Raw genomic sequence first — 22,011 nt, forward strand, 5'->3', positions numbered from 1 at the left:
CCAACGATGGGCTGCACAAGCGCTCGCCAGCAGGCTGTCCCTGAAGGCCCTTCCACCGCGCGGCAGCGGCTCAGGCACCACAGGCATTTTGAAGCAAGTTGTTTGGCTGGGACAAGGCAGGAGGGCTGTGCACACACCGCTGTCCCCAAGCCATCCCCGAGCCGTCCCCGGCCAGCAGCTCCGCTCCCCACGCAGCCTGGCACCCCAAGGACACGGAGAGCGACCTGCACACTTCCAGCTGGGTTTAAACTTACCTCCCAAAGGCTCTGAAGGCGGCTTGTGCCCCAAAGCCTCCTGTACCAGTAGCACCGCACTTACACTTCACACACATTTGCTTTTCTTGGGTTAATCCATATTCCCACCTATAAATGAGCGACAAGTGTCTCACTTGCCACCCTAACCCGATCAAGTCAGCCAAATCCCCGGCCAAAAGCCACATTGCAAATCAGGTTATTTAGGATTCCTAACCAATGCTATTAGCCAAATCCCTAACACTGTTAATTATGTTTCCCATCACCAATTTACAAAGCAACTTTATTGATCTCGCCCCTAGTCTGCAAACTACAAAGAAATTACCAGAATAAAAAAACATCCAGGAGGGAGATTTTCACCCCCAGTAGAGAGGGCCTGGCTGGTTCTCGCATAAAAAGCACCAAGGACCTGTTTGTCCACAGGCACCGGGTCCCACGGCGGCTGTTCCACCAGCCACGGAGCCACGAAGGAGGCTACGAAACCAAGTCAGGGCCAGCCAAAATAATTTCAAATAAAAGGACCGATCAGAAAAACCACAGCAACTCTGCCTGCTCCGCCAAGGCACCAGCCACATCGCTGCAGCCCCCGGTCGAGCTGCAGGTCCGTCTCACCTCAGCACCACACTCCCTGCCATAATTCTCTATACGAGAAAGTCTGAATGTTGCCATTTTTTATTTGGGCAACGAAGCAGAGGTCTAAGGAGCAATATATTTTTTAGTTCCGGCTATAGCTTGGAATTAATGATCTTCCCACAAGCATAAAGCTAACCTGAGGTAGAAGCAGCATTTTCCGTTACCTCATGGAGAAAAATACCACAGAAAATATCGTTTTAAGTACACAGTGCAGGTAGGTAGCCTCGGAACACCAGGGAAGTTATAATCAGTTGTTCAGAAAAGTGTAAAAGTTTAATTTGAAACTGGGGACAAGCTTCCTCATTCCTCAACCAGGCAAATCCCCACCAGAAACCCCCTGTGACGGTCTGGGGAAGCAGCCGCGCGGGCCATGGCCGGGGTCAGCACTGCCCTTGCTCCGCTTCGTGCCCGTCGCGGCTCTGCGTGGCACCGGGTGAGGGCCCGCGAGCACCGGCTCTCACCAGCGCCTGCCGGGAGCCGAGGTCAGCCCTAAAACCTAACACGTGTTTTCGTGTCATTTGCGCTGGTAGGAAAAGGCATTCTTGGTGATTAGCTCTATCAAACCCTTGTGCGCATCGATCTCATTACAGCCAGAAAGCTCGTTTAGACCTTCAACAACACGGGGAAATGAACAGCGATTCTGAGCACAGCCCACCAGCAGACCACAAATCCTCTTACTCTGAGGATACAGTTCATATTACAGCCAAGCAAGAAAGCTATCGAGTCCCTTTAATTAATTCCCCTCCTCCAAAACACTTGCGTGCAGATTGGAAAGGTCACACCCCCCTGCGAGGATGGAGCTCACCTGCTCCCCCCCAGCACCCCCAGCTCGGAGCCTGGAGGGCCCCGCAGCAATGGGGGTCACGGTGTCCGGCTGCGCTCAGCAAAGCGTTGCTGGTGTGTGGCTCATGGCCGGTCCCTGTGGCCACAGGGTGATGGGGCACAGTGGCACACTCACCCCTGCTCTGTCACTGCCTTGGCCACAGGGACTGTCCCAGGCTGGTGGGAACTCGAGGGAGGCAGCGGCTCTCCTACCCGCCTTGCGCCGGGGATGGCAGCAGGAATGTCCCAGGGCAGAGCACATCGCACTGCAGGATGCCTGCAGAGGATCAGTCCTCCCTTCACTAAACTGTACAGAAATTTGCCTGCACAAAAGTGTTGGTTGGTTTTTGGTGGGTTTTTTTGTTTGTTCGTTTTTTGTTTTTTGGGTTTTTTTGGGTTTTTTTTAATTTCCACATCTACTTACAACTGTGGGTAACGAAGTCTGCAAAACACCAGAGGACCACTCACCCAGACTTGGGGAAGATGAGCCCATCCAGAACTGGGGCAAAGCAACCAGGATTGCCAAAGCACTGCAGAACCAACCCCATGAGAAATGCTAACATTGCCCAGTCTCAAAAATAAGTGTGTTTGGATGCTTCACTGAACATACAGAAACAGAAAAACACTGGGAAAGAGAAACCTTATGGAAGCTGAAGGGATGAAAAACTGTCCTGGGAACATGGAGGGAGGAACAGACCAGGAATAAACCCAGGCTAGAGATCACCAGGAAGCTTCTAGCAGCTACAAGACAGTTCCAGCACTGAATGCCGTTTTTGCTCCTTCCTTCCACAAAGACTCTGTGCAGGGGTTCCTGCAGGGACTGGATAATGTGTAGCTGATGGTAGATCAGGAACCTGCGCCCACCTCCCAGGTGCAACCGCTCCCACGGGCCCGGGTCTGGGGCGGGGATGGGGACCGGGATGGGGACAGGGATCATGACTGGGACCAGGATTGGGACTGGGACCGCGATCGGGACTGGGACCAGGACTGGAGGCTCAGCACTGCAGCTTCATCAGTGGCAAGAGGCCCCATCATGTGTGCCCGGCCGGGAGAGGCTCTGGAGCACGGAGGGAGGTGGGGGCAAGGGGCCGGGGTCTCCTGGCAGCAGTGGGTGACACAGTGGGTGACACAGTGGGTGACACAGTGGGTGACACAGTGGGTGACACAGGCCGTAACCAGGCTCCGACCTCCACGGAAGGGGCATCCACGGCAATAGCAGCCAAGCGCAAGACCCCCATGCAGCCCCGAGGAGCTCACCTTCACCTGACAGCGCAGCATCCAGAGCGCAGCTGGACCAGGACTCTGGGCAAGGAAGCACGCGGAGCAGTGTTCAGGGTCAAGAGTGCTGGAAAACAGAAACCATCTCAGATGAGATAAACTCGGACACCTCTAGGGAATGTGAGGTGACTGGCAGCAGAACAGCGTAGGAGAGGAGCTCAGTCCCACCAGTGCCTCCCTGAAAAAATAGACCCCTTCGTTAGCACATTTATTGTATGGGTATCCACTAAATACCATGCTCTAAGAACACAGACGGGGCAGACAGAAACCCCTGGGATTTCACAAAGGAGAATTTACACAGTAAATCTGTCTGTCTGGACATACAGACTGTGTTCAGCACCATAATACTCAAATTCCCAAGTGTGTCAAATTAATATCAACTGATCCCAAAAGGCTGACAGATACTGTACAGGAGGAAGCCTGGGAGATGTTTTGCCAGATTGTAGAAACAAAACATTCCTAAATAGCATGAAACATTAAAAAATCCTCATGGCTGCTAACATATTTGCAAAGCAGAAAGATTACAGCAGCCACTCTAGTGCTTCCCTGCACACTCAGCCAGTTGGGTTTTCACTACAAATCCATTCAGCATCTCATTAGTGTCCATCACGAGGGCTCCAACACCAAGGCCAGATTCACTTAAGCAGTGTGAGCTTTGCACCGCGCTTCCTAATGCAGCTGGCTTAATGGGAAAAACATCTTAGGGAACATCCTCACCAAACAGAGGAAAACTGTAACATCGTCTGACAGTTCTTAGGCAGCAAAGCACAGATCCCCAAAGGGAGAGAAGTTCAAAGAATCTCGAGACCTGATGGGGCAGAGACTGCGTGAAAGACTGTTCATGACATGCATTCCTCTCTGCAAAAAGATCTCACAGCTTGAGCTGCAAGAACAGGAGGTGCATTTCCACTCTGCAGAGACGATTCCACATGAAAAGAAGATGGTACAATGTCAAACTCTCAGCACTGCAGAGCGAGAACAAAAGTAAGATGGAAAAAATACAAGCATAAAATAAAAATACAAGACCTAAATTACAGTAATCCGGTATGCTAGAAATTCTTCAGAAAAGAAACTTCTGTTAGCTGAAGGACAAATATTTACTGTCATTAAGAAAGGCGTTCAAAATACAGATGCAAGAGACAGACTGCTATCGTTATGTTACAATCTACCTTTATCTTATGCTTTCTCAGAGCCATGAAAAGAACTTTGGGGGCTCGAGTCAGCTGTGTTAACCAAAAGAGATCCAATTTTTAAAGTTGTTGTCTTGCCTCACTGGGCACCTTCTCATAAAACATGAAAAGAAATAATTAACTGTTAAAGCCGGAGGTTTGGAGCCAGAGCTTCCAGCTCCCTGTCTTCTGCAACGGCATAGCAGCAAGTGTCTGAGGTGGCAGTGGCTCTCGGTGACAGGTATGTCACCCTCGCACTTCGCTGCTTCATCAGGGGCGAGAACAGCAGGGCTGGAGGGGCAGAAGATTTTCTACGTTGTTCTTTGCCTTTCCTGTGACGTTTGCAGGATGGTCTGGCTCTGATACCACACACCCGTATGCGCTTCTGGGAAACATCCAGCGCCGATCCCTCCTTTTCCTGGCGGCACGTTGCAGCTCAGAGCAGCCCCTCTCCATACCCGCATGGTCCTGCTTTCCAAGTGGAAAATTCCTGGTTCAAAACAGGTGTTTTGAATGACTGGACCGGCTACTTTCTGTGCAGTGTGAACGTGCCTTTAGATCCAACAGTCATGGGTGACGACCTAGAAGGCCACTGGGTCTCTGCAATTTGAAAGTGTGGAACGAGCCATCCCTATAGCAAATATGACAGCAAAATCCTGTCACATGAAGTAAACCCTGCGGCTTTGTGCTTCTTCCTTAAGCACTGCAAGGTGGCACAGATGACAGGCACAAAATATGAGGGGAAAACAAAGCAGGGTTCAAAGCTCAATTTCAAACAAATTGTCTGGTTTGCCCACAGATCAATTCCACAAGCTCGGGCTGGCAGAGACAATGCTGTGGCATTACAATTTGTTCTAGTCTAAGAGGTTGATCTAAAAGAGTAAGTTAGGTTTTAGCCCATAAATTTAGCTTTGTAAAGGACCAGCAATGGGAGCTCCTGCTGCAGTGCCTGGGAAGAGGGGAACCAAAGGATATTATTTCAAATTCTTCCTGTGAGGCTACAGCTTGTGAGGATGGATATTACAGAAACTGGATGCTTCCAGAGCTCATATGATAATTAACATCATACCTGGAATTAAGATAATAAGCAGAATGCATAGCCCATTGGGAGTGCACTAGCTCCTCCAAGGCCGTTGATTAATGTCCCATTAAGTGCAATAAACAATACAATTACTCAATACTCATACCTCAGAGGGGAAAAAAAGCCACTCACAATTAATAAAAGTTAACAGCTGCCATTACAATTTTCCCCAACACGGGGCCCCCAAGTTTACAGGACAAAAACTTGTGCCAACACATCAAGAACAAGGCAAATATGTGCAATGGGGCTGAACTTCCCTGACCCTTGGCCATCTTCCAGGTGAGGGTGACTTCTCCAAACACTGCTCCATGATGATGGCCAGTCACCAATGAAGGGACCGCTCTCCAGAGTCATCCAGGAGCCAGCTGGTGCTCTGATGTGCAGAAGCAAAACCCAGCCAGGACTGCACAACACAGCCGATCACGGATGCTTTGCACAGAGCCGCAGGAGGGCTGATGGGGCCAGCGCTGGCTGCAGCCGTCCCCAGGCACAGGGATGGCTGCTCCCATGGTGGGACACAGCGCATACATGAGCCAGCGTGGGCACAGGGTGAGTCTGAGCTCAGGTGTTGGCTGGGCTTCCCCCCGCTACCCTCAGTGTTCCCAGGACTAACTTCTGTGGAGACCTTCAACCTGTGTGTTTAAATAGAAATAAAAGCAAGCAGTAAGAGGAATTCACACCGAACTGCCTGCCTACTGCCTGGTTAACTTGTGCACGCCGTAAGTTTAGCCCTAACTGTTAGACACAGCTCACTCTAAATGATTAGACTTACCAAACCTGCAGGAAAATGTTGTGGTGGGAGCAGCTGCCAGCCAATGCAAAGAAAAAACAAACCCAGCTTTATTCTCTCTAGCTCTCACAATATAGCCGTGGCCCATTATGGTAACTTCCATGGCATTAGTGGATTTTGCAAGATCTAGTTACACAGCCCTTTCCTCCTTGTGCAGTGAACCAGAACCTTCCCACTGAATTCATCAAATTCCCTCCCAAGTGTCCCGCTCCTGGAAGGCACAAATTCCCACATTGCCGGAGGAGAGGTGCTGTGCCTGGTCGCACACTGAGATCAGACCGTGTGCTGTGTCGTTTCCTCACTGCCGCTTCCCAACCTCATCCAGAGCTACCTCAGGGAAACGAGAACCCGCAGCTCCAAACACACAGACAGGCTGCCACAGCTCCTGAATCAGGCAGACATTGTAAAATTAAAATCCGATCCCCTGCTTTGCCTTCTCCAAAACTAACACATGATATTCCGAGTATTGTCCTCTATGAAAGAAGCAGCAGGCATTAAGCTGGCAAGTGATGGACGGGCAGCCTGTGCACACAGAGCGTGACGGCACACAGTGCTGCCGCGCAGATAAGCCACGCAGGTGGGTCACTGCAGACCTGCACACACAATTTCCTTAGGTGAACGTGCAGCCTGGAGCTGTGTGCCTCCCACATTCTTCCCAGATGAGTTTCCTCTGCACTCTGTGGACCTTCTTATCAGCCACATGATCCACCAGGTCTCACTGCGGGATGTGAGCCAGGCTGCTGTGTCCCTGCCTGAGGGATGCCCGGCAGAGGCAGCTGTGCAGGGTGGGAGCGCACCAAACCCGCTCTGGAGGTGCATTTCCATCGCTGACATTTCCATAGTGTCACACTGGCAAAGAAAGGAGAGCGCTGGGGAAAGGCTGGCTCGGCAAGGGTGAGAAGGCGGCTCTGCTCCACCAGCCTTTCAGATACAGAGGTCGCGGGCTTGCAAGGGTCAGCAACCCCTCTTAATATGCACCAGAGCAGCAACAACAAAGGCAAGCTGGGGAAAGGGAAGCGTTCCTGCGGAGTCCCATCTTCACTCTGGATACCGCTCCACAATGAAGTTATTTCAAACCGCCCATAGGTTAAGCTATGGCTTTCATCCCAATAGCACAGTTCCCGCTGAGCTCTGCCTGCAAAGGCACATCAAGCAGAGACACTCCGATGACATCTAACCTCACCCAGCTCGCTGCAGCAGCCACCTTCCTCAGCCAGGCTGGTAATTTGGATAACAGAAGAGAGTGTGTCAAATGCATAACATCTAATAAGACCAGAAGAAGGTCAGCAGCCCTGCCTGAGCAGCACTTTAAAAGCTCCCATCTGATGTAAATGTTATCTTGGACATCAGCAGTGCCCGGTAAATAAAAAGACAAGTTCCACCTTCCAAAGCAAATTACATGAATGATGGTTGGCTTTGATGATGATTCCTAGGAGGAAACTATTATTTCCCCTCCATACACCTGGGCATTAACCAGAAAGCCAAGGTCACTTATTGCTTTCTCATTCTAAGAGTCTGGGTTAAGTCTCCCTGAAATCATTACCACGTTGTGACAGAAGCCCAGGGAAAGCGCTTCCCTCTGCTGCGGTGCCGCTGCCAGCAGCACAGCCACCAGCGGCCGTGCGGACGCAGTGGCAAACAGAACGTCTGATTGTCCCAGCAAAACGGTCAAATTCTCTCTCTCAAATTCGTTGCTTGCGTCATGTCTGGAACTCTTCCAGGTCTTGACACCACGTAACACTCGCACTTTAAAGCCTGGGTGTCAACAAACCTACAGAGAACTGGCACCCGTGGGTATTCCATTTCCAAATCAGCTTTCTGCAGAACCGAAGATGTGGCTGTCACCAGGACAGGTCACCTACCTGATTTCTTCCATTGGGTTTCCATCGTGCATCGAGTGCTGGAGAGACACGGCCAGTCCCCCCAGCCCCAACCCCTGCCAGACCCCCGGGGGGACAGCGCTCCTGCCCCCCACCCCTGCTCCGCCGTCACCCACCACGGCTCTGCCTTCGCTGCACGGTCTGGTCAGCAGCAAACGCTTCGTGTCACCCTCGTACCTTCCTGAGGCAGGCAGAGCTGCGACAGCACATGAGGAGTTAAGCTTTTTCTTACAAAATGTGTAAAGATGTGGTCTGCACACTTGGTGAGCTGCAGCATTTGTGGGCCAAAACATTTTGCTGCATATTTCTGAAATTATTTGTCAGAAAAGAACGTCAATGACATAGAAAATGAGTTGCAGATGTAACCTTTTCAAGCATCGATAATAACTTAAGACATTTGAAACTAAATCTTAACTCACAAGTGACTACATCACACGGGTAGTTTCTGAGGCAAGGGCGAGCAGATCAGCTGCAGAACTGTAACGGATCCTAGCAATGGTGCCCCCCTCCAGCTCTCCCACTTAGCAAAGAACAATTAAATTCTTGCATTTGCCAAAGCTTCTTCCTTTCCTGGGACCTTTTTTGCTGATTCCCAGGCTGCTCCTGGACCCAGATGGCACTCTGGGGTGGGAAAAGAGGCTTCCAGACCAGGTCCAGCAGCCAAGTCCCCCAATGGGCTGAAATCCGGATGGCCAGGGTGCTTTCTCTGAGGTCCAACAGAAACACAAGGGGACTTTGCAAGAAAGACGTTTTAGCACTTCCTCATTGACCATCCCCAGCTGCCACAATGGCCAGTCCACACCCCAGAATCTTTGGTTTGTGCCAACGTTGCTTCTCCAGCCACAGGAAGGACAAGGACCCGCAGCAGAACGCAGGACGGGCAGGACCGGCACGCTGCGGCAGCGCCGGCTCCAAGTCCGGTGAAACCATCACTGCTATGGGTCCCCTGGCAGGGCCAGAGAGCCAGCGCTGCCACCACACTGGTATTTCTGTAATGAATATCACCACTGTACCTCAGAGGCACATGCTTAAGGAATTTAACTACTTTAATACAATGGGCTCAAATTGCCAAAGAATGTTCGTGCACCAGTGTGAAATCAGAAATTCGGGGAGGGGGTGCTTTATCTGTCAAAGGCCAACATCAGGGGGCTGACAGAGCAGACAGTGGGAAGCTGGATTGCATTTGATACGCATCAGCCCATCAAACACAAACAGCCTTTAAAGTGCTGAAAGGCCGAGCCGGCCCCATTACCGGCTGCAACGGCCCCGCCGGGCTCTGACCAGGAACACCCTGAGCTGGACCCGTGCGGGTCTCCCAGCCTCATCTTGCACCATAAATCACAGGAAAAAGGATACTTCTCAACAGCTCAAATTAAGACAAAAAGCCCCCATTGTAAGGCCTGCCATTACCTGTGCCATCCCCTGGCCCTGCGTTCCTCCCGAGTGGGGGTGCAGGATGCTCTGCCGGGGGATGCCGAACAGACCTGCTGCAGCTGTGCCTGGATGGACCAGCGATCCACAGCAACCAGGCCAGTTACCGCTGGTTAACGGCTGCTCGACACCAGCCTGCTCAGCACGGAGAGCAGCACCCCGCTCTGTGCCGCGGGCTGCCGGCACCAGCACACGACACCGGTCCGGGAGGGCGGCCAACCCTCTGCCGTCCTGCCCGAGGGTCACCAGTGCCTGAACAGAGCCGAGCTCAAGTTATTCCAGGGGAAAAGAAAAAACAAAACAAAACAAAACAAAACACAGAACCAAAACAAAACACAAACCCTTGCCTTCAGATGAATCCCCAGACCTCCACCCTGAAATGAGCTTTTCTGCAGCCCCCGCTGCTGAGCCCACCCAGCCCCCAGGCCCTGGCTGCCCTGGGGCTCCGCAGCCAAGGGGAATAAATACCGTAGCCCCAACATGTAAAAATATAGGCTTCTCGTATAAAGCAAAGTCTAAAATAGTAAGCGAAGGAAAAGGAAGGGGGGCAACACGCCTGAGTGACCCTTCCTCACCCCCGCCAGCACGGCACAGCATCGCTCAGCCGAGCAGGGCGCACGGCAGATAATACCGGCTCTGCTGCCACCCCCGCCCCAGCACCGAGACCCCATGCACCAGGGAACGCAGGGGAACAGATGGATTTTCCATGGGAAGGAGCTGCCGCTGCTCCTTCATTCAGACATGTCAGCCCCATGTGTGCAAAGCATTAAACCCGCTCCCTGCGCCAGGAAAGGGTTTTGGGGATATTGGAAGGAAATGTCCCTCTGTCTGGCTCAAGCCAAACCGGCAACAACTCGCAGGACCCCAGAGCCTGATCCCATCCTTTGTACCCACCTAAACAACCAGGTTTTTCCTCCGCCAGGTGCTTCTTGTCAATGAGATGGAGCAATGGTAAAATATTAAATTGCATTGAAGCAGCAATAATCTCTCACTACAATGAGCTGCCCTCACTAGGGCTTGTAAGCAAGAGCTTTGATAAGGTGTGTGAAGTTTACAGGGCAAACACGTTTAGGAGATTATTCACACACAGCACAAGCCACTGGGCTTATTTCAGGCTGAAGCACATGCCAAGCATTGGGCTGGACTCAGAAAGATCTCAGAGCTGAGGGTATCAACCATTCATTAGGGAAAATGGCAATTCCTAATCTCACCGCATCAAGAATAAGGAACCTTGAGGGTCCATGAATTGAGATAGTTTGATTTAGTTACAAATATAAAATATAATACACATCTCTCTATCTTTATGAACTTTGGAAATTTAAATAGTTTTAAACGGACTGAAAAGCAGCCCCTACCACGTTTGCTCACAGTACTGCTGGGAAAGAAGGCCACAGCAGACACGGTATTTGCTTATAAGGGATTTCAGGCTTAAATCGTCGATGAACAGCCCAGCTCACCTCCTGTCCCTCAGCGATGGCTGAGAGGGGACACGGCTCTTCTGTACAAATGCACTGGACAGATGAATGCTGGGAAGAATGGAGAGTGACTCAAGCAGAAGGATAATCCAAGCACAGGAACGAACAGACGTGAGCTGGCCCAAGCACTCCTCAGCCGGGGCCGCCGGCAGTGGGGAGGGGACCGGAGCATCCCCCGGCGGGAGCGGGGACGCCAGCCCGGCAGCCACGATGTGCAGTGGGTGACATCAGGGCCTGTGTGGGCACGAGGCGGCAACAACTCAGAGTCTGCCAGAGGCCGAACATCCCGTTACGAAGGAAGGAACAACCGAACGAGCTGCACTTCACAGCCCAGGGTGGCGCACAGACAGGAGGTGCTGGCGGTGCCGGGGGTGCCCAGTGCCATGAGCGGGTCATCGCCCGAGTCCCACGCGTGTTCACGCCTCCGAGCATCCGCGCACTCTGCGCAATAATGCGAGCATCTACGCACCCTGAGCCTGTCCAGCTTTGTGGTTTCAGCCATACTGTAGAGACGCCTATTTACTTGGGAATCATATGTTTTCTGCCCTGGTCCTCACTGTATTCAGAACAGTTACTTAGCTTCAATAAGCCCCTTGTTAAAGCCTTTTCCCTTCTGTAATCTCATCAAACTAACCAAAAGGAGTTTGTTCTGAAATAGAGTCCCATTTTGTAACCTGGTTTCCTGTAGCAGATCTCCCCATGCGCGCTCGGCCCCTCCGCCACAAAAGGGCTCTGCTTGTCCTGGCGCTGACAAAACACCGCGTCTGTTTGGGTTAGTCAGCAGGGGGTTAATGAAAAGCCCGGCCCTGGGGACTCCCACCTTATCTGCAATCATGAATTTATTGAAGAATGTGTTAATGTGCTGGATTTTATTCATCAGGGGTCAGGGCTTTTCAAATTCTTCCTCCCAGCTCCCCCTCTTTCCATCCCTCCCCAGCAAGCTCACAATGCTGTTTAAACAAAGGACTCCCAACACAAAGAGCAAATTTACACAGTAAAGTTTTCTTGCAAGCCCAGAGCAGAGTCTGGAAGAATTCCAGCTTTATAAAGAGAAAAGCGAGTGGGGGGGAGGAAGGGGGAAGGGAGAGAGGGGCATTTTGCAGAGGATGAAAGGAAATCGAGAAAAGTTCCCACCTCCTGAAGCTCAGCACTGAATATTCTCCACCAGTTAACCCCCATGCGTTGCAAACCCTTCAGGATGTTTCAGCAGGACACGAGCCCTCACAACACCAAACTTTTCAACCTCGTTCAAGAAAGGAGGCTGAAATTAATGTTTTAACATCAAATTTAGGGTGACATTTCAACAGCCTCTTTGTGGATCAGTGACATCAGCCCCTACAAGGATGCAGCAAACATTAACCAGGGCTCGCGGTTTTTCCCTCACGCCAGTGTTACAGGTGGCGATATAAGCAAGATACAACAGGAGATAACGAGGCTGAGCGATGGCTTACCGGCCTCATGGAGACCTCGTGTCCACGGCCAAGTGAGAGCAGGCAGGAGTGTCTGTTCCCACCTCCCACCCCTGCACCACGCACCGGCCCAGGACCCAAGGCCATCGGGGTCCCACCAGGCATGTCCCCACGTGTCCACCCACCCGGCTGCAGATGCACAAACCCACCGCTGTCCGCGAGAACAGAGGTGTGATCGCAGGGCAGCCGCTGTGGCCAGCGGGCTCTTTTCCTCTACAGCTGCAGATAAACCGTTGTTTGGTTGGTTGTTTTTATTTTATTTTTTTTTAACTAAAAGGTTAAGACCCTCCCACTGCTCTGTCAATTATAGTTGAGCTGGTCAGAGCTCTGGGAATTAGAGAACAGGCAGCAATCCTGCACTAATTAACCAAAGATGACCTAAATGATTTTCTTCAGGTGTTGTCACCTCCACTTTCTGCACTATCATTAATAAGCTCTGGCAATGTCTCAGAAAGAAGGAGAGCTCAGAAGAAGAAGAAATAAGCTCACCCTTATTTCCACCTCTGCCCAGCAGGCACAGCATTATGTACTTCACCTGAGCAAAGAGTTTTCAGACATTTTACGAGCAAAATATACATGATGTTATTGGCCATAAAGGTAAAACTGCTGAGGAGGCTACAAACTCTGGTCACCAAGTGGGAAAAGTAAATGCTTCAGGCGTGTAGCTTGGAGACTTTTGGAAATACTCAATTCGTATTAAAAGAAAACCATCATAATTCCATTTTCTAACAAGTTTCTCAGCCAAAAGCTTGTCACTGACTCAAATTTTCATTCCTCTGTTTATTTACTTTGGTTTGCAGGGAAAGCAATGCCTTCTGCCATGCTCTGATAAAACCAGCAGCAGTCTGCAGGCAGCACAAACAGCCTGGGAAAAGGGTTTAAACGACCCTGGGTCACACAGAGACGCAGCGCCTGGCTCTGCCCGCGGCTCTGCCCGGGCTCAGACACACGTTCCTGCCGCGGCTCCGTGGGCAAACAGCCTCTAACGCCCCACGGCCGCGTCAGTGCCGGAGCCGTGCGAGCGTCTGCCGGGCTGCCCGCGCTGTGCCGCGGAGCCGCGATGCCGGCCAGGGCGGCCCAAAGCGCTCCCGGCTGCCGCAGGGCCGGCAGATCCGGCACACAGGATCCAGCTGCGCTGCCGATGGATCCCTGACTGACTGCTGAACATACAATACATATTTATAGGGTCTCCTCCGTGACAGGAATTTCAAAGCCTCATCCAGAAAATAACTCAAAGGACATCATTAAATCAGTTAAATGGCTTGGGAAAAGAGACATGGCTACAGCCAGATTTCAACTCTCAGCAGAGTTGGGGCACAGGGGACAACGATGAGGAGAGCAAGAACTATAAAAGCTCTCTGACCGGCTACTTGCATTTCTTTAGTGAATAAACTATAATCCCTGCTTAATGCTGACACAGACCAGAAACGAGCCTCTGTGCACAGAGCACCGGGCACGGAGGCAAGTGTTTGGGGTAAGCACGCGTCGTGCCAGCATCGCCAGAGGTCACAGACGTTACCAGATGACAAGTAAAGCCAGCACAAAGAGCAGGAAATCAAAGATCCATTAGTGTATTTTAATCCGTTAACACGGTGCACAGGGAACAGTAAGCTCTGGCTTTTCGGGGCAGGAGCAGCTCGGGGGAGCATTGCTGGGGCAGGAGGGGCAGCGGCAAGAGGACCCTTTGCACGGGACATCTGGCTGTGGGAAACGGCCATCACGCACCAGGGGAGCTGGGGGAATCCAACCATCAGCACAGCTCATGGCCAGTTTTACTGGAAGAACTGGGGCGATAAAAGGAGCAGCTGCGTTGTGCAGGCTGCGGGGCGGCCGCTCGTGCCAGCAGCTCCAGCCATGGCCATGCTGCACGGAGCTCAGTGTCCCCCCCGAGAAGCTCGAGCCACAGGTGACAAGAAGAGAAAGAGAAATGGTGATGAGAGGGCGCACTGAGACGAGCAGGATGGGCTGGAGAATCCTGAGACCGGATTTGGGCAAAGCGGCTGATACTGAAGCTGCACCGAACAGCTCAAATACCTGGCAGCACCGGGTCCTGACGGTCCTGATGTCTGGGGTCACCATCATGCAGGTGTCCCTTGGGATGGGCTGGAGAGCCGCCACTGGAAGCCAGGAACACCAGGAGGTCCCTGCCACCAAACCAGGTACTGGTCCCACGGGGGAACTGGTGGCTGCAGGGGGCGAGGGAAAGGTCTCGTCTTCTGTGGGTTCCCACTGCGAAGAAGGAACTGCAGAGCTGCCAGGAACGCTGCTTGGATTTCTCTCTTGGGACCAAAAAGTCATCCAAACTCAAAGAAACACCAATACTGAAAAAGTAATTCCAAGAATTTCAATGGTTTTGAGTTGAAAGCCGGGGAAAAACATTCACACTACACAGCAAAAGGCAAAAAGCTGTGAAAACAAGAGATATACTCCTTGGAAGGGTTGCATACAGAAAAAAGTAAGCAAGTTTCTTATTTTTAAAGCTAGAGTTATAAACCATCTAACATAATTACTAGATTAATGAGAGAACATTTCAAAACAAAATAGCTTTTTATAGCCAAAGTTAACAAATTTCTGTCTGTTACCTCTATACCAAGCCAACATAACAAGAGGTGATCTTTAAAGCAGATTACACTTCTATATCTTGTTTTGTCCTTTCACGAATATTAAAAGCGTGGTTTGAAAATTAAGCAAAGCTTTCTCCCTTGACTGACTTGAGATGGCTCTCAAACAGTTTCTTTTCTTTTTCCATTTGTGCTTGCAATGCTACAAAGAAAAGTAGAGGGATCGGATGGGACACGATGTCTTGGTATTTCATGTAGGTTTTGAAGCATCGTATATGAGTCCCCGGACACCCAGTTCAGCAGGGACGCTGCAGGGGTGCGGGCGCAGCTCCCTGGGCTCATCCTGTCACGCTGTGCGCCCAGCGCAGGCTCTGCTGCAGCTGCGGCTGAACAAACCGGGACGATTCCTGAGGCTGAGCTTCGCGTCTGCGCTTCCTGCATGTTTGAAAGACACGGAAGGTTGTTCCTTCAGTTCAAAAACATGTTTGAGCATTGCCAGGACTACTACACTTTTTTTTTTTGCTTTGGAAAATACCGTGCAACATTTCTCCAGAACGACTCTTTGGAAAACTCGCAGGAATTTGAAAGGATTAAGACTTTGAAATTTGAGTAATGGAGATGAAGGGATTTTTAAGAATCTTAGTAGGAGCTCTAGCCTGTTTACTTCTTATTCATAGAATTCAGCTCAAAATCTTGCCAGAAGTAGCGCAGCGGAAGATCCAGCACTCCAGCTCACAATAAAGCCAGAAGTACCAAACTCCTCTTGGACCAGGGATCCTCCAAGCCCAGGGAGGAGCCTCCTCTGGGGAGGTTGGTGCATCCTCACTGAGCCCCAACTGCTGCAGACGGGGTAGCTCAGCAAACCTCAGGGATTTGCTGCCTTTTATATCAGAGGAGAAACGACTTTAGCTAAATCGATGTTTCCAATCGCTCCTGTTAGGTCCAAACCTCAGGATCTCTGTGCCTGTCACAGGGACTGGGTGCAGGGGTGCACCCCGAGCTGCCGGGGACCCGCACCCCGAGCTGCCGGAGCAGGGGACACCGGACACAGGGAAAGGGAAAATGCAGAGCCCAGGAGGGGCTGGGACAACCTGACCCCCAGAAGGGACAACCTGCATCCCCACAGCTCCCGCACCCCCTGGCTCCAGGGAACAGCCCTCGGCCAGGGTGGCAGCTGCGAGTGAGGGTTCCCCAGACAACCAGCAGGATTCGTCATGCTCAGGGTGATGTCCGACGTTTACCTGGAAGTGAAGAGCATCATTTCGCTTCTTCACACCTTCAGGGAAAAAGGGCTGGCTACAAAAATAACAAACACAGTATGAAATATACAATAGCCACCATTAACATCATATTTATTGTTATTTAGTTGCTCAGTAAAACATATACAGATATGTACAATATGCATGAATACAGAAGACTGCACTTTACATATTAAAAAAAAAGAAAAATAACACTCAATTTCATGAGCTATTGTCACAGTCTTCCAACCAAGCATTTAAGAAATGAATTTAACAAGAATTGAAAAATTTTAAAAAAAAAAAGAAAAAAGAAAAAAGAAAAAAGATTACAGGATTGCCTAACACACAGCAGAGTCAAGTTTTCATATTTTACATGTGCAATTACATTTTTCAGAAGAGTTTGCTATGCAGTACGGATTACCAGTGTTTTGATTTTTTTTTTTCTTTTGCATGAACCAAATTTAGTACAAAGAAATAACATCCTTTTGCTTAAGGCTGTTTTAAAGCTGTAATATTCTTGGGTAGTGAATAGTGATAAAGTTATAACTGCTGGAAATCACAGCCTGCAGTTTCATCAGTCAGAATCTATGAGTGGATGGACTGAAACCAACAATTTTAATAGAGAATTTCTAAGAACAAAATTAGACTATTTCCTCCATTAGCCTTAAGCAATAAAGGAGAAACAATTCTATAAAAATGGGTTATGCTCTTATACACCATCCATTGAACAGCTGTGAATCTAGTAGCTGAGAAAACCTTACACTGCAGCTTAACACAAACAACCAAACTTTAGAAGTTTTGGTTTTGTCTGCGTTTCCCCCGCAGCGTGGTCTCACCGCACCCTCCTCCCCGGAGCCTCACGGCCACCCCGCGCTGGGGACAGCGGCCTCGGTGACCACAGTGACACCCGGGATGTGACTGATGCTCATTCCCGTCCACCCAGGTCACACAACGAAATCCTCACCTGCCGGGTGAATGTCACCATCACTGAGCAGAAATGAGTCTGACGCCTCTCACTGCTGCTCTAACCACCAAGCTGCAACAGCAGAGTAACCCTAGGAAAAAATGATCCGAAAAATTCGCAAGAGTATTTAATAAATAAGGCCTATTCTTTCCCTTTTCTTAGGCAAAGAGATCTTTTATCACTCCTCCCAATTTAAATGCAGGGAGATTATTTTTCTCCGTTTGCTACTAGTTGAAGACCAAGTACAGAGTTTCTTTTAACAAACACCGAAGGAGTCAGTGAGCTGGGCCAGGTCAGTGATGCCCGGGCTCCCCGTACCCCGCACCTGGAGCTGGGGGGGAACCGAAAACACGGGGTGAAGCAGGGACAAGTCTCCAAAACAAACAGGAAGGCACATTTTCAGCTGTTGTTCACAATACAAAGCAAATATTGTGCCTGTCTTAATGGCACATTCACCACAGGGCTTTGACTTCTTGGTACAACATCCCCCGTCTGGCTGCCCTGTAGGACGAGCAGGCACGAGTTTAAGTTATGCTGGCTTTACCAACCATTTGGGGAACTTGCAGCTGATACAATTTCACCCGCTGTGGCACCGGCTCACCCTCTGAGGGAAGCCCCGAGCCCATGGCTCAGCGACCGGGGCTGCGAGCAGAGCTCAGAGCACGGTGCAGCTCAGCTGGGCTTGACGCTGCCTGTGCCTCAGTTTCCCTCTCCACAAGAGTACAACTTACCTCCTGCACAACAGGCTTTTACCTACAGCTCTCAAATACGCTTCGGTTGGAAGTATTATTGTTCACAAAATCAAATCAGTTCAATTCTTACCATGTAGGGCTGAGCTGATGTTTTATATATGTTAAAAAAAATAAATCAGTGCATTCAATGACAAATTAATGGACAAAATAAGTACAATGAAATTACCACAGGCAACACAAGCTTTGCTTAGGCTCTAGCCTTCTGCATATGCTCTCAGTACCAAATACACGCACAAAGCAATGCTTGTCCTGGTCAGCCAAAAGTCCCGTTTCTGTTCTCATCTTTGGCAAAAAGCAAAGAAACCGTAACAGCGCAGGTTGGTCCTGGTGTTGCTAACAAATGCCCTAAGTAGAGCTTGCATCGTCTCTTTTTGCTTGGCTGATAACATCACTTAAATTAAGCAAGATCGAATGGATAGGAGGTTAGCAAAAGGATTGCATGTGACCTTATCATTCAGCAAAACTACACGGACAGTAAGACCCAGAAGAAGCTCAACTATTTTAAAATCCTCATTATCTAACCACCTGCCTTCTCCTGCATCCCCCGATGGGCTCGGCAGTGCCGGTGATGCAGGAGCAGACCCGGCGTTGGCCGCAGCTCCGGCTCCTCACACCGCGCCGCTCGGCAGCTGCAGACATCTCCCTGCCCCCAGCGCAGCCCGACCTCACTGCATGGGGTTCCACTTTGTCCTTCTATGAGCAAGTGAAAAAGTGAGTCCCTAGTGGATGAGAACAACAGCTCCAACGGACAAGCACAACCGCAGAGAGTAGACCAGAAAAAAAGGGCGTGAGACCACCTGAGCCATGGCATTTCTACCGAAAGGAGGATTTCTCTTTAAACGCGATCTGAAGCCTTCAATGCGGCGTTCACCAAGAGGTCTCTTCCTGGTAGCACAGGGTGTGTGCACCACTGACCTCAGGAAGCCTGAAAAACCTGATCTCTTGAATGCGGCAGGAAAAACTAAAAACGAAGAAGGAAGCCATCACGGCTGCACACCGGTACAGGAATGCCGCCAGACCATGAACTCTTCCTAAATTTTCAGCTCTGAGTGCTGAAATGTGGCACCACGTGTCTGGGTGTGTTTGGCTGGCGTTCCTCCACGGGCAGGAGCTGCTGGGACAGCGGGAGCCGCAGACCGAGCCCACGGCAGCAGCGCTCACCCCCGCAGCTCAGCAGCCCCAAGCGCTTTGCTACGTGGGATTTAAAGTTAAACACATATTGCAATGAATCGGGACTTAAGAAATCACAGGCAAAGAGGCATCTTCCAGAGTAGGGGCTGGCAATTACTATTCTACCAGGAGACAGGTACTTTACGGGGATGGTGATGTGCTATCGCAGGTGCAGGAGGAGCTCGACGCTGCCGGCAACTCACACGCCTACCGATGTACCAAATAGCCTTCTGTTCCCAACCAAGCGGGTGTGAGGCAGCTCCACAGCCAGCTGCTCCAGGATGGGCAAAAATCCTCATCCTCGTGGCAGCTCCAGCTTCAACACAAAGCAAAACAATATTGACAATCAAGGTTCAAAACCCTTAAATTTATCCAAAGTCAAGTCACTGACCAGACCCGTAAGAGGAAATCAATCCATGCACGGTTAATAAGAGCACATTCAAATAACATTACCAAACACTGTGAATCTCTCTGAAGCCACACATGATCAAGAGTGAGGATTTCAGACCATCCTGTGCCATTGGCATTTTAGGCAGAAATTTCCTCTCCATTGGTGTCTACTGAGAACATTACTTCAAAATATTTAAAGGCCCAGCACAATCATCAAAGATAAAATACAAAGCAGTCTTCAAACTCCATCCCTTGAGGAGGGACACATTTTGTGAATTCATGACAGAAGTAATAAATAACCCTAGAGAGGCCGACCTTTATTTCACAGCTCAAACCTAAATCTCCAGTGATGTTATTAAGCTTCAGGGAGCAGAGGAAAGCAAGCTGGCCAGTGCAGGGGGGACAGCTCACGCTCCCTGGACACAGAGGACACACAAATAATGGACAGCATTACGTAAAACCACAGGAGTGTCGGATCATCCTGTCAGTCATGTTTTTATCTGGTTTGCTTCCAACTCTCTTCTCAAATTAGTATTATCTATCATGAGTGGGAAAGTACGGTTTTCCTTTTATTGTGTGCATCTAGTAACACTGTTCTTCAATGCATGGCAAAAACAGGGCCTCCAATGATTTCGGGGGGTCTAATGGGGGGGTCTCCCTGCCCTGGCAGATTAGAGAATGGTGACCCTGGGTGTACATCCCCCGGCTCGGGCTGTCCCCCGACCACTGCCACTGCACTGGGACGGCTGCAGCGGGAGCCGGGGCACTCCACAGGCACAGGATGCTGCATTTCACATCAATCAATGGCATCTGCCTTCAGCTAAAAATGGGTGAGAAATGGGCAAGTGGCGGCAGTGCTGCCTGGCCGGGTTTGTGGACAGCGGGCACAGCTGGCACGGACCCGGCCCCAGCCGTGCCGCTGGCTCCCACACCGGGACGCTGCACCACAGGATGGACACGCCGGAGGTGCGCAGTGGCTCGGGGGGATGTTCTTCTCCAGCAGTGAAGTGGGAGCATCACCAGGACCAGGAAGCTGCAGCCACGCTGGGAGCAGCCCCTGCTCCTCCACGCAAGCAGAGGGAGCCTGGGCATTCGGTGGAGAAGATAATGACCCTTAAATAATTAAGTAAATTTCCTGTTAGACTTACTCAGAAAAACTTCTCTGTACCTTCCCTGGCTGGGTCTGCACCAGCCCATTGGTGACAGAGCTCTGGCTCTGGGCATCAGTGGGGCAAACACAGGAACCGGCATCGTTGCCTTGCAGAGGGAGGTGGAAAGCAAACGAGGCTGAACATCATTAGCAACAGAACATCATTTTCTCAGGAAAAGGCAGGCTCGTCGCCTGAATATTCAACAGAGCATTAACTGTTTGGTTTGTATGTGACTGGCAAAAGCTGGGTGTCAATATAATATATAACATAATGATGACCATTTCACTTTAACCGGTGTTTATTCCTGAACGGTTGTTCTTCAGGATCACCATTGTAATAAGCACTGAACAAAGCAAAACAAAAATAAAGAAAAACAAAGCAAATGAGGAAGAAAAGGAGGAGGAGGAGGAGGATCTTTGTCTTATTTTGACATACGTGACTTGGACATACGCTGAGATGAAAAAGGAAAAGGCCTCATCTACAAATGTATGCCAAGGTTACAGAATAATGGGAAAAAGTGATCTAGCAGGAAAATCTTAAGCAAAAGTGTGCTAACTGCAGAAGGGTTAACACTGGTAACATACTGTGGCAGAAGATTAAAAAAAAGTTGAGGTTTACTTTAAATTAACCCTTTCCAGTCCGTATGCCACTAAGCAGGTACCAACCTAGAAAAATAGTCCACCTAGCAGTAGCGGCCCTTTGAAATTAAAAAGAGAAAAAAAATAATTTCTTTTGTTCAAGTCAGGGCAGCCACAAAAGTCCCAAATCTGTTGGAGATGTCCGAGTGCAGGGACCTCCACGTCGGCACCGCAGTCCGGCCCTTCGCCTCGCCCACGTCGTCCGTGCAGTGCACCGAGAGGCATTGCAGGTGGCTGCCCGTCTGCGCCGCGGCCGACGTCTTGCTCGGGGGAAGGTCGTGGGCTGGAAACGGTGCACAGAGAGAGCGTTAGGAGAGCCACACAATGCCACCCCGTCACCTCACGCAGCCGTGGACCCGCGGTGCTGCACCTGCCTCTGCCACCGGCACTGGTTCCTGCACCGCGGCATCCCCGCTGTCCCCGGCGCAGCTCCCGCTCCCGCCCCGCAGCGAGCTGCTCTGCACAATTCTCCATTGGGCCAGAAAACCACCACAAATACTCTCTTTCACATGCACTTGTTTTAAACCAGCAATCCGGGACGGGTACGTGACAGATGATGTGTGTGTCCTGTGCTGCAGCACGACTGGGATTCTTCACTTCTCATGGACCCTCTACTATTTGAAATCAATACTGAAACTTCCCCAACACAGGAAACCTGCCCCCAGCCCTCCATGTCCTCTGGGTCGTTCCCATCATCAGTCTCGTACAGGCACAGGCCTCCCTGTTCACCTCTTTACAGACTACCACAATAACATTTTTCTTATAATTTCTTCATTTTAGCACTTCATATGATCTTTAGCCACCATTAGTTTCTGTTAAGCACAGAAATTAAAGAGTTTAACTGAAACATCCTAAATGATGTCCCAAG

At 50.4% G+C, this 22,011-nt stretch overlaps 1 protein-coding gene across 2 annotated transcripts in view; it reads right to left on the minus strand.

The window, feature by feature from the left end:
• The window catches only part of MN1 (MN1 proto-oncogene, transcriptional regulator), a 92,232-nt gene that overhangs the window by 38,746 nt on the left and 31,475 nt on the right, over positions 1 to 22,011 (minus strand). The window contains exon 2 of one of the 2 annotated variants that reach the window (XM_065646157.1): positions 16,182 to 21,426. The exons of the other annotated variant lie outside the window; for it this stretch is intronic. Coding sequence (XP_065502229.1) covers positions 21,242 to 21,426 — 185 coding nt within the window. The 3' untranslated portion in view covers positions 16,182 to 21,241. Of the gene's footprint in view, positions 1 to 16,181; positions 21,427 to 22,011 lie in introns of those variants that run through there. 2 annotated transcript variants of the gene reach the window in all.

The sequence above is a fragment of the Caloenas nicobarica genome, chromosome 16, assembly GCF_036013445.1.
Source record: "Caloenas nicobarica isolate bCalNic1 chromosome 16, bCalNic1.hap1, whole genome shotgun sequence".
NCBI lineage: Eukaryota > Metazoa > Chordata > Aves > Columbiformes > Columbidae > Caloenas > Caloenas nicobarica.